This window comes from Pygoscelis adeliae, unplaced genomic scaffold, assembly GCF_000699105.1.
Source record: "Pygoscelis adeliae isolate BGI_AS28 unplaced genomic scaffold, ASM69910v1 Scaffold220, whole genome shotgun sequence".
Lineage (NCBI taxonomy): Eukaryota > Metazoa > Chordata > Aves > Sphenisciformes > Spheniscidae > Pygoscelis > Pygoscelis adeliae.
The window spans coordinates 253749-266746 of NW_008824049.1; the positions used below are offsets into that span (position 1 = coordinate 253749).

At 37.6% G+C, this 12998-nt stretch overlaps 1 protein-coding gene across 1 annotated transcript in view; it reads right to left on the reverse strand.

The window, feature by feature from the left end:
• Positions 1–881: 881 nt before the first annotated feature.
• BCHE (butyrylcholinesterase) overlaps positions 882–12998 on the reverse strand; it is a 32494-nt gene continuing 20377 nt past the window's right edge. The window contains exons 3-4 of the mRNA XM_009333560.1: positions 7244–7410; positions 882–1163 (exon numbers count right to left, since the gene is read on the reverse strand). Coding sequence (XP_009331835.1) covers positions 1036–1163; positions 7244–7410 — 295 coding nt within the window. The 3' untranslated portion in view covers positions 882–1035. The remainder of the gene's footprint in view (positions 1164–7243; positions 7411–12998) is intronic.

Consider the following 12998-nt stretch of genomic DNA (forward strand, 5'->3'; position numbering starts at 1 on the left):
ACAATAACCCTCTGCAGTGATATGCTTCCCAGACTTCCCCGAGAGAAGCAAGGGCTTTGTGGCCAGGTCCCACTCTTCTGCTGAGAGCTGGCTGGCTGAGCAGGGCTTTCATGGCTGATTTCTGATGGACCTGCCGACATGCAGATCAATGCTCTTCTGCAGGTATAAAACCTTGTCTGTCGTGTTCCGGTAAATGTGGGGCTGTCCCTTGACTGGGAGGCAACTTGATGGACAAAATACATCATAATTGAAGCTTACCTCCATAGTAGGGACTTTCACCAGCTGAAGACAGTGGGTGCCTGAGCAGGGAAAACTGAGAGTTCATTACTTTGTGAATCCATAGGTCTTTACTCCTTGAAAAATGAGGATAGCAGAGGTATCAGTTTTTCTGGCTTGTTTCACTATTGCATTTGCACACAGAGTGCTGATGATTTAGGCCTTCAGTACATAGTTTGAATACTCTCCTACTATGGCTTTGTCCTACAGATTTGGCCATAAAGAAGCAATGATTTGGGCTTTAATGGCAGTCTTAAAAATTTTTGGTCTAACAAGCAAATATCATTTGGTGTGTCCAGCAAAGTTGTTATCTCTTTATGTTTATGTCAATTAAATTGTGTCTGAAGCAAGGTTTAAGTGCGGTGGCATTGCAGTTAAAGATCAAAACCAATTGTGTTTTGCATGGCAATACTGTAAGACACTGCTATTTCTATTTAAAAAAATCCATTTTTCTATGACAGATTACATTGTTTCTTTGAAGTGTGAATTTAAGCAGCTAGTGTTTATAATATGTACATCATTAATCTTCAGACTTTAATCTCTATAGTCCTATTTAACATAGTGAAGCTTCAAAGAGTACAGATGCCTTATATTGTTTATTGAGATATGAGGTAAAATATAAATGAAAGATCTGGGGAATCAAAATATCTATAACATTTTTTAATCTGCATAACATATTTAATGCTAGATGTGTTAGAAAGCTACCTGTATATTTGCCTGATGAACAGTAATACGGACATACTGGAAAGGGTAAACATATTAATTAGAGCCTGCACATCTCTCCTTCTTGCTAGTGTAATCATTAAATTGATTTTTCCAGTCTGACATGTAATTGTTCCAGCGATGGAATCCTGTTTTCCACTCTCGTTCTGCTTCATCAATATTTCCTGTAAAACATGAAATGGGTTACATTAATCTAAATTTGAATCTTTTTATATGCTAATTGAAAAATAATTTTGATTATCAATGTCATTTGCTCCAAATACATTATGGGATGGTCTTTTGCCTCTTTTCTAAAACCTGGAAAGACTGAAAATTCTGTGATTAACACTTTATTTTCACATCAGGAAGGAAGGACTGCAAAGATATCATTCTGGCACACCGCAGGGTAATAAATATATTTATGTATGGACTTGTTGCTTTTGGATAATATTCTGTCCATCAAATCTGTCATTTTAAAGCGACCTTTTTTTTTTTAATCCTCAAAATATTACTTTGGTTCAGTATACTCTACAGTGGAAGCCTACATGCGCTGAAGACTACGATATGCAAACTGAGATAGGTGCTTGTAAAGATACAGTGAAATCACGGCTTTGTTCAAGGCAACTACAGTATTGCTGATAGTTTCAATGGATGGCCAGGATTTCACCCTACTGTGGAATAAATCTGCAAGTTTAATGCATAAGGGGCACAAGTTTGGAGAAGGATACTGTAAAATGTGCGCTATGTCAACATGAAACCATCTTCTCTTTTCTTTTTCATTCTAGCCTATAAAGCATTCGCTGACTAATCCTGTGTCCCAAGGCAATATTTATTGCCAAATTTGTTATAGGCATCAGAGCAGAGGGTGAGAATGAGAGAAGTAATAAAAATATATCACTTTACAAGGTTCCCAGAGTATTTTATGGACAGGGATCACTTCCTCCAGTCCCAAAAGGTAATTAACGTTAGAGAGAAATGCAATGACCTTGCAGGAACAACCCATACAGCAACTAAAGGAAAGATAACATATGTAGGCTGTATTGCGTACTTGGCTTATTATTTTGGATCAGTTGTAGACTTTTTCTTAAAGTTTAGAAACTATTTATGATCTATGAATGCCTTTATTCATTCTGGACCTAATCATCTCAGTGTCCCATATTGACACAGCTTGCTTCCAAAAAAATTTTGTAACTGTGTTCATGAGGTAACAGTTCCATGGTTTCTTTATGCTCTTTTGACTTTATGTTCTTCTGCTGCAGTAGAGAATAGGCCCTTTCCCTCCATAAATACACCCTTTCTTTTTTTTTTTAATGATCTGCTAGCACTGCAAGTTTAACTGGTTATGTGCAAATGAAATACTTTTGTGTTTTACACATCAGTAGAGAAAATATTCTGGAAAGAGAGTTAACAGATTCAGAGGTTTAGTTTGGAGAAGCATCCAGTAATTTGGTTGCTTATCTGCAGTTTAGCTCAACATTTCCAAACCTTTCTGGTCTGGAAATCCAGATGGCAATTTAATGAGACTTTGAAGTGAGGTTTACATTACTTTTTGGTTTCAGTGAGACCAGAAATAAAATAAAGATACTTTTTCTTGAGGAGGTTCTGTACTTCTTGTAGTCAAAAGGGAAATTGTGAAGAACAAATATAGGAAAAAATATTAAAAAATTAACCATGCTCCTCTCCCTCAGTTCAAAGATGTAAATAAGGTTGGTTACATCGGAGATCAAAGAATTTCAAATAATTTTTAAAATTTTTCTGCAGGCCGCAATTGTCATTAACTCAAAGAGGAGTTGTAAATACTGGTAACAATAAAACTGTGTTTTGATTACTAAGCTATGAAGATATGACTCACAGAACTATGGGGAGAAGACATGCAAAACATTTTACTTTCCTGACTCTAAGAACTCTCCTTTGCATGTTTCTTAATTTAAAGATGTAGCCAGGGTCTCGGGTAAAGCCAAATTTTCCACGTATGTCAAATGGATTGGAAATTTAGCATATGAACCAGTACTAGTATTTGGAGAAAAATGCCTCAACCATATTTCTTGTCCTATTCTTGATTATGGGTATCCAGTTTTTATTTATCCAGGCAAAGCCTCCACTTATGAATTAACAAAACTCTGTTCCTGCTTTAATTATTCAGGTTTAGATGTGTTTGAAGTCTGCCCAAAGACTTTAGAAACTCGAATACCTCTACCATACACATATCTTCAGTTAAAAGTCACTGTTCTAGAGTATAAATTATGAGGCATTTCAGTGCTTCTTCTTAAAGATCACAGTGAAGAAGCGAGTCTGCTACAGAAAGCAGACAACGAGAAATTCAGAGTAGCCACCATTATGAATCTAAAAGACAAAAGGGGGAAGGAAAACACTGAAATAAGAACTTGGATTCCCGTTTGTTTTTTTTCAGTGATAAGATCCAAATTGAAGTCACAAGTCAATGCATCCTATTATCACCGACATCATCAATCTCTTTGAAGCAACCACCCATGACTTAGATGAAAAAGAGGATTAGAGAATTTGACTTGACTGATAATTACAACTCAGAGCACCGGTTACTACAATGTGCTGCAGTACTACGGAAGTCAGCTAATAATACAGTGAGGTTATTTTGCTATATGCAGTCATTTAGGCAATCACAAACTTTATAGTAATACCAATTGGCCTAATGCAAAGCCCAGTGAAGTTTACAAGGAGAAAAGGTGAGGTTTCAGTAGGCAACGAATCATACCTAAGTGCTCAGAAAGGTCCCAGTTTAACAGACCAAAAAAATGAAAGGTGTTTTTTTGATTCTTTGGCAGCGTCAGTGCAGACAGCTGGCATTTCTTTTCTTTTCACACAGGCATACAGCCTTTACTTTAATGGCATTATAGAAAAGTTAAACTTATCTCCATACCATCGTTTGTTGAACTGCTAGATGTGCCAATAAAGTGCTAATCTTAAATGTATTTTTGTGGTATTAACCATAAGATTGGGACAAAGGCCACTTTTCTCTGTCTCCACATTCAAAAACTTTTTAGCGTTGTTTTAAAATATAATGTATTTATATTAGCTACTTCGATTTCTCAATAGATGATATGAGGCAGTAATATTAAATAAAATAGAAAAATATGTATTAGGCACACTAAAATACAATGGAACACAAATGAAAAGATTGGCTGCCTGCAGTTTTCTGTAATCAAGAGGAAACAAGCATATATAAATAGTTAGGGCTCTAGATGCGTTAAAGATCGTGTTAAGGAGGTAGAGTCTAACATAGAGGCTTTTATAATTAACATATGATTGCTCTAAAAGCTACTTAAGAGCACTTACTGTCTACTGTCCCTCTGGTGTGTTTCTTTCAGATGCAGTCATCAGAAAAAGTTCTGCTGATTGTCCCAGTGCTCACACCCTCGAATGAAACATAAATGCTGAATGGTCCCCGCTTGTTTTAGGGTGAGTACTATCGGAGGGTATTCTCGGTGTCTTTGCAATAGGGTTGAAATGTGTGTAGAATATGTGTCTAGTTGGAATTGAGAGCCCCCGTAAGGCATGTCTAGGCCCAGTTTACCGGGCTAGTGATTATTATCAAGCTAGACACAAAATTACATGTTTTGACTCATGTCTTCAGTTATACTTTTATATATTGAAATTGAAGGGGAAGGCATTGCGAAATATTCCCAAATCATACAAACTCCTCTAGAGATATAAAGGCTGGTATTTTATATATGGCTGTTACTGTTGTGTTAGTGTGTGAGGCTTTTTTTTTCTTATTAGTTTTCTCAATCCATAACCATGACAAATTCTTTGGAACATATCTGATTTGGTTGCTCGAGGAAAATGGAAAATATCTAACCATAAAGATGGCAGGGACTAAATATTTTCCTCTCTCATATATTTAACTGCCTCAAGGAACCTGTCTTACCCAGCCTGTCATGGGAACAGGCTTGCTCAGATGCTAAAAACACTTGGAGCTGGCCATTGCATGCCAAGACGACCTCAAGGGGGTAGCAAGGCTTGTGCCAGGAGTGGATCAGTAACTAAAGAAGCGGTTTGTTACCAAGCACATCCATATCACATTCTGACCACTTGGCGCAATGAGAAATCCCCTTGCAATTTCTGCAAAATAAGTTGGTTTAATTGTCCTCTTCAGGTTCTAATTGATGTAATTCCACTTTGTCTATCTGAACCCTACTTGAACTATAACTTTCAATAATGATAACATAAAACTTCCTTACTCCTTGTTCTCTGTCATCTTATATCATATTAAAGCAACCTTCTTTTTCTAAGAATGTTTCAATGGAAGAAGTAATAGAAAAGATAGACCCTCAGAAAATGAGGAAATACGTGTGTTTATGGCATGCACTGTCCTTTGGGCATAAAAGGAGATAGGATATGCAAAATAATATTTCAGTGAAGAGAATTATTACAATATGAAGTATTATATCATGTTTGCAAGCAGAATCTTAAAGGTTTCTTTGTCAGAATTGTATAAGATTTTATAGAGAACATAAATTTAAAAAGATGGTATTTCTGTTACAATATTTCAAGGACTGATAGATTTAGATACATGACAAAACGGCACTACTTCTTGACAATATTCTTGTCTCATTTCTATATTAGGATCCAGGCACTAAGATTCGTTCCTTTTGCTAGGAATATGCTCAGGAATTTCTTTTAATTAAATTATGTAAATTTATGTTGTAAATTACTGAATATGGCAAAATGATGTATTTGTTTCCTGGCAGATCCAGAGTGTTGCTTTGTCATCCCTCACACCACAGGACCATGCAAAGCAACTCTGCTGTCCTGCCAAGATGTGTTGAACTATGTCTGGTGATGTGCTCTCTTCTGCTCCGCCACAGAGCATTTGGTTATGCACAGTCCATTTGTAAGATGCACATTACTCAGAGTTTCACAGCCAGGCTAAAGAAATATGTAAAATAGTTCAGTTCTGGCTCACCATAAAGGGCTTGTCAGAATTCAAGAAAACTCCCTCAAATCCATCCATAATTTGGTATACTGTGATTTTAAAATCATAGAGCATGCTTTATAAATTATTCATTTTTCCTACTGATTTTACTTCTCTTGATTTAATTGAAACACATCTATTGAATTGAGAGGGGATAAAAGTTGAGCCATAATACAGTTATAGGCTCAAATGAGAAAGGAATAATTATTTCAGAAAGAATCATCTGTGCACCATGAAAGTTTACATATTTTTAAGACTAACATTCAAACTGAAACTTACAGAAAGCTTGCAAATTAGTAATTAACATTTAAAAAGTGTATCTTATTTTTGAAATGAGACCTCTGCCCCCCCCCTCTCCCCCCAACACACTTTAAACTGCAGAATGCAGTTCCAGAGCTGCAAAATCACTTCATGAAATCAATTCTTTTTGAAGTCCAGAAGCACAGAGGCTTGGTCTGTCTGGTGGGCTTTGCAAAAACAGTGGCATTGGGCTTCTAAAGAAAATCTGAGTCCTTTGCGTTCAATTAAGCTTAAAGTTTCAAACAGCCTGGTATATTTTTCTGGGTAGTGAAATCTCATAAACACATTGTATACACAGTCAGGCACAAAGAAATTCTATTTTGCATAGGCAAATCCTGAAGTTTCTTGGTTGTCATCAATGACTGACACTCTAGGAAAAAAAACACAAGGCACTCTCACGTGAGATGTAGAACAGAATCCCCTTTTGGCAGTAGCATCACACTTAATATCCTCTGTGGATTAGCTGCATAATAATATAATCCCATAAATAATAGAATCCCAATATAATACCCCACAATGTACCTTAGATACAGGAAGTTTATACAGAACATCTAAAGCCTTCAGAAATCCCAGTGCGAGCTCCCACTTCAGCCATGTCTTTCCTGCTCTCTGTAGTACCCCAGCAATCCAGAGTCAGGCAGTGCTGACCCGCACAGTGGGTAGCTTGAGAACAGAGATTTGAGGCACTCTACAATGTCTCACATTGTGGCTGTACCTGCACTTTGGGGCAGAGAAGCTCCACACCACACAAGTCTTGGGCCTTGTCCTGTCCCCAGGTTTTATCCTAGTGCATAACAGGGTGCTACAGGGTGGTAAGCCCATGGCCAGAAGCATAAGGCATGTTGCAGGGTACACCCCCACAACAACATGGATGGTTTTGTCCAACATCTGAACATCTCGTGGAAATTCAGTTACAAATAGGAATGTAAAGATTTAAATGAGTATCATGTTAATATCAAGCAAATGATCCTTGTATAAAAGTTTAAATAAAAGCATCTGTAAAAGCATTTTTACCTGTGATTTCCAGGACTTTGGGGAAAAAAATATTCCAGAATCGACACTGCTGAGCACGTAATTTTGTCAGTATCTCTGAAGTGTTGGTAGTTAATGTCAAATATTTTTGTTCAGTACTGGTGAAGACTGGCCATCTTGTTCCATTAATCACAGTCCCATTTGGAGTTCTAAATGAGAAAAGAAACATTTCATTTGGAATGAGGAATACCTCAGCACACCAAAAAAGTATTCTTTTTTTATTTAACAGTTATTTCAGCTTAAGTATGTTAGTTTGGAATTATTGAAGTATATTTTTGTAAGTAATGGGGAATAAAAGAAGGTAAACTTTGTTTTAACTTCATTTAAAAAAAAAAAAAAATTATATTCCCCTTTTGGGGTGTCCTGGGTTCACCTAAGGGGAAAAAAGTTAGTAAATGACCATACACAAAATACACTCGTTGAATTTGGAGATTCTTACAGAAGCTGTAAATTATTATGGGTGGCTTAAGAAGAAACAAACCAACCAGTTTGGGAGGTTGAGTGGTTTATGTTTTAGTTTGAATGTTGCTGGCCTCTTCAGATAGACAAATAGATTCGACTAAACAGCTTGGATAAAAATGCAAGTAAAGGTACAAATAATGTCTAAACTTTGGATGAGAGCTATACTGGGAGAGAAAAGAACTATCCTTCATTAAGAAGTAACAGTTTCTCCTTGAAGAATGCTGAGCCCCATCAGCAGAGTGCCAAACATGAGCAATCTCAAACCTTTTGGAAACTGGGAAGAGGTACAGAGCACTTGGCTCTTTATAAAACAGGCTCTGCACGTTAAAGGATCACAGCTGCTAGTATTAAAATAGTTGTGATAAATATTTATAATACAATGGAATTCATAAGGTTCTAGGGACAGACATCCAGTTTTCCCCTCCAAAAAGGACAATATGTAGTCTCTATATGACTAAAGAAAAAAATAATTGGTTTAAGTGTGTAGAAAAAGAACAAAATGGGGAGCATTGCATAGGGAACAAATGAGACTGAATGTGATTTTCAGAAAAAGATGATTTCTGACTTTTTAAAGTATAAAACTATGTTAGCTCAGAAGAGGTTAAGAATACAAATTAAATATCTTATTGCAACGCACAAGCAGAAGGACTTATTTTCTTTTCTAGAAGTTGATATCAAGGAATCTGGGGTTTAGGGCAGAACAACAGTAGTTGGTGATTCTCAGTGGGATAAATTAGGAACACTGTTAGCTAAGTTAATTTGGTTATCTGTACTTTACTTTTCACCAGGACTCTTCCCAGAAGGCAACGGTCAGAGAGGAGTCCAGGCTGTGTGGACCCCACTTGAGCTCTGCTTGCCAGGAGTGGGAACAAGGTACCGGGTGTAGGTGGGAGCAGTCAGAGCACAAGATTCAGCTGCTGGAATAGTGTCGATATCTCTTAGTTCATTCAGAATGAATCAAGTTTTTGGCCCATGTTTTAGTATTCTGCTTTACTCTGGAGTCTTTAGCACCAGGCATTGGCTGCTTAAGGAAAAGTGATGTTAGAGTAAGAGATTCAGCATGTCATTTCCCAAATTGCTCACTTCTTTACTAATTTTTCTTTACTAATTCAGCTCTGATTAACCTATGGCACCCTTTTTAACTGCACATTTATTTGTGGCTCATGAGAACGATGACTTAAGCAGAGCTGACTTGCACTTCAGTTCAAGATCAGAACGCTAATGGTGCTGTCCGTATTCATTTAACAGCTTTTATGCTATGCAATAAATCATGACATTCCACATTATAATTTACAGGTGTGGGGGGATTACATAATGGTTACAGATGTATTTTACTAAAAATGATTGAAAGAACTGTCAGGTGAACACAGCATTTTGAAATATGTGAACCTGCTGAATATGACATTCTCCCTGCATTTCTAGGAAGCTTACTGTTCAAAGAAATGTCCAGTAATTTCCTTCTTAGCTCCATTATTGAAAGTTTCCCAAGTCAAAAAGTAGCTCCCAGTTACCGCAAAACAGACATCACAGGAGTATAATTTTTAACTGGTAAAGAACAAGTTACAATTATAACCTCATTCTATCACAATTACTGTTCATGCCTTCTTGATAATAACTTCATGATGAGGATTGCAGTGTCCAGAATAAGCTGTAAAATTGCCTGGGTTTTGCACCAAACTCAAAGTTTAACAATATTCATATAGAAAATTAAAAGTATTGTGAGGATATCCTTACTGAACGGAAAGGAATCCAATACACTGCACAACCTTGTCTCTGTCTATGTTTGGATGGACAATCTTTGCTGATACATTATAGGAACTTGCTTCTACTGAAACAAAGCTCAAAATTTTCATGGAAACCTCCTCCATCCTATCATCTTTACCAATTCCTCAAACCTCTGCTCTTTCATCGTCTGGTACTATTCAATCATCTCTCTTTCAGTACCTTCCAGTTTTGCCAACCTCAGTGCTGTCAATGGGGCCTGAAGGTGTGTCCCAAAAGGGCTTGGGCCACGCATCTTCAGGATGAACCTCTATCTTGTGCATCTACCTTGTCAAACACTAACCACCTTTCTTAGGCTTCTGTCCATATCTATAAGCTCTAGTCAGGGAAGACCTTCATCTTGTTTGGAGAAAATGTGAGCTTCTTCACTGAATATTTTAGAAAGAAACTAGACCCTTTTCTATGCACTTTTTAATGTTTGCAGGAACAAGTCTTATGGCAATAAAATACAATTATTTGAATTGCTCCCAGAGAAGAAATGTAAGGGGGAAAAACAAAAACAAGCCACCTGTGTTTAAACTTTGGTGTAAATAGAATTTGTTTCATTATTTCAGCTATTTTTTTTTTCTTTGCATGTGCCCTGAAGTTATAGACTGGACTCCCTCTACTCTCTGATAGTGGTACAGCAGGTCATTTATAGTTAATTATTTTGTTAAGATATGTCTTTAAGGTAGCCAAACTTATTTTCTCATTAACTTGAAAAACAGTATCTCTTTGAGCTCAATCTCCAGCAAAGCTGCTCTCATGTTCTACCTTTTATACATATATGTGCTCTCAGTGAAGTTCATGAAGCCCTGCTTAATCTTGTGCTCAGTGGAAGTTGCTTGGTATTGCTCACTGTTACTAAGTTCAGGTTTTTCCCCTTTGGGTATATTATGTCCATAACTGTCAATAACACTTAATTCTCAAGACTCGCTTATAGTAAATATGCTTGATTTGACACAGGAGTGAAGAGGGTTTTAGAGGAGCATATTCACTGATAACTTCTGTATATTTAATGTTCATCTTCAACAACTTTAGAAAGAGAAAGTTAATTTGGCTCAGACGGAAAATGCAACAACCTGAACACAGTTCTGTTAATCATAATAAACATACATAAATTACCAGTCTCATAATATGATCGATATACCTTGAAATACAATACTAGCTCACTGCATATTTATTAATTATTACATAGCATTACTCTTACAGATGGTTTATCAAACAAAAACACAAAAATCTAATTTATGATCTAACTTTTTTTGGTAAGCATTCATAATAGAAAGTACCTGTAAAATATTCACTTTATTTTTGTGAGTGAGCTCTGAATACTTTTCACTCTGCTGTGGTATCACCATTTAACAGAGAGGTTCTTTTGTAATGTTAGGTTATATTTTGATATAGTCCACAAAGAAAAATTTCCTCTGATAAGTCTCTTGAAAATGGTTTTAGGCATCATTTACCTTCCTAATGAGTGTTGTAAACACTAACTGTACCACATGCTAGCTTAGATTGTCCCAAGCTTTCACTATATTCCTATTTAGCTGCTTTATTTGTAAATGGGTCAGGTTAACATGTTGTGTGTTTCTCTAGAGGAAAAGAAAAACACGACTCACATCATTTTAGTTGTCTAACACAGTGAGTTTGGGTTGGTGTAATTCATCTAAGGTTCACAGGCCAAAACGCAATTTTACCTCCAGTCCCCAGTAACCCCTTCCTCCAAACAGTCTCCCTGGAAGACCCCAGACAAATAAATATTTGTTCTGCCTTGCTGAAGCTGTTCATAGAGATATTGCTCCCTGAGAGGAAGCATACACTAACTTCACCTGAGCAGTGTGTTATTGCTCTTAATTGTCTCTTCAGTTGCAGCTGGCTTCCCTCCAACCTGCTCTGAGAAGAGCTCAGCAAGCTCATTTGCCTACAGCTCACCCTGTAGAGGATTTCCCATTCCTCCCCATTGTGTGGAGCAGCAGGAAGGTGCCCTCTCCACACACAGCCTGCCTCCCTCCTGCTCTCATCACAGTAGCAGCAACCCCACCAGTCACAGACATTTAGTAAGGCAATTTCTTCCTTGGTGCCTTCTCCAGGTTATCACCAGACTGGCATTCTGCTAGCATGTGTCTTGTTAGCTGAACAGGTTGCCCACTGAGATTAATGAAAAGTTATGATAATGCTGCTGCACCCTCTGCTTCCCCTGTGCAGTATGAATTGAAATCAAATGGAGACCTTGTCCTCCTAGGTGTGACTTTATTGGCTTCACCAGGGTTGTAAATGCTGATGCTCATTTTCAATTTGGCCCCCTTTTCTTTTAAACAGCTGGTTTAAAGGTGGAGAGAGTGAATGTGAATCATTTTTTATTAGCTTTCATGATTCCTCGTAGCTATCAAGCAGTACTGGCAATCAGCTGTTTTTCATGGGATGCCATTTTACAGTGTGTTACCATGGGCACAAGATAACACGGAGGGGGAACGGCCTTAGAGAGAATGCAGCAGCAACAATAACCCCATCTCTTGCGCACTTTCTACAGTTGCATTACAAAGCCTTTAAGAATTATGGAAATAGTCAGCTCAGCATCAGATAAGAAGCATAAATGTTTCACCCCAGGGAAATGAGGGAATGCTCTGGGAATGAGGGACAGTTCTGCACATGTCTATACTATAATCAAAAGGAGCCATGCAGTTGTAACCAAGGTGGCTTCAGAGCAGCCGTGTGAAGGCTACCAGCAGCACAGTGTGGTTCCCACCCCTGAAAACACCCATGCAGCACCCCAGTACAGGTATAAAACCTGATAGGAGTGAATGTAATTAATAATGTCTTCGTGCTTGTAGAAATACATAATGAACTGCTTTTTCTGTAGCATTATAAATTTTGGTTGTGTTGTCTCCTATATAAATTTTCTGCCAGGTGAAAGGGAATAAAATAACATGGGGCAGAGAAATTCAAGGTTCAGGCAAAATGAACAAAAGGATGAGAAGACATCAACTGGGCTATAGTATCAACAGTTGATCTCGGTGAGTAAGGGGTTGGAAGCAGAGTTATGTGGTTTACAACGCAAGCAAAGATGCCAAACTAACAGCTGGTACCACAGGTTAAGCTGTCACTGCATCATATCATGCCTGCTTGCTTTAATGAAGCTACAAGTAGATTAAAAAAAAAAAAAGATAGGATGATAAGGGCTCCTGGATAACATCATCATGTGACAGGTCCCCATCAAAGCTCTGGCCTCCAACTCTGCTCATCCGAGGGATAGGCTATGCCAACTATTAGTGCTTCTTTCTGCAGTTTGGCCAAAGCATGGGTCCCTCTGCTGTTGCCTCAATCAACGAGCGATCCTGTTGACTTCAGAGGAGTCATAATGGGGATATCATATGCTTTGAGGAACCACCACAAGATTTGTATCTTAAAAATTTGTCTCGGTTTTACAATTGCTTTATTAGTGGCTGTGTTGTGTAGAACACCTCCATTAATCATGCTGGCACTAAACAACATACTCAATTAAAATATCTTTATTTAT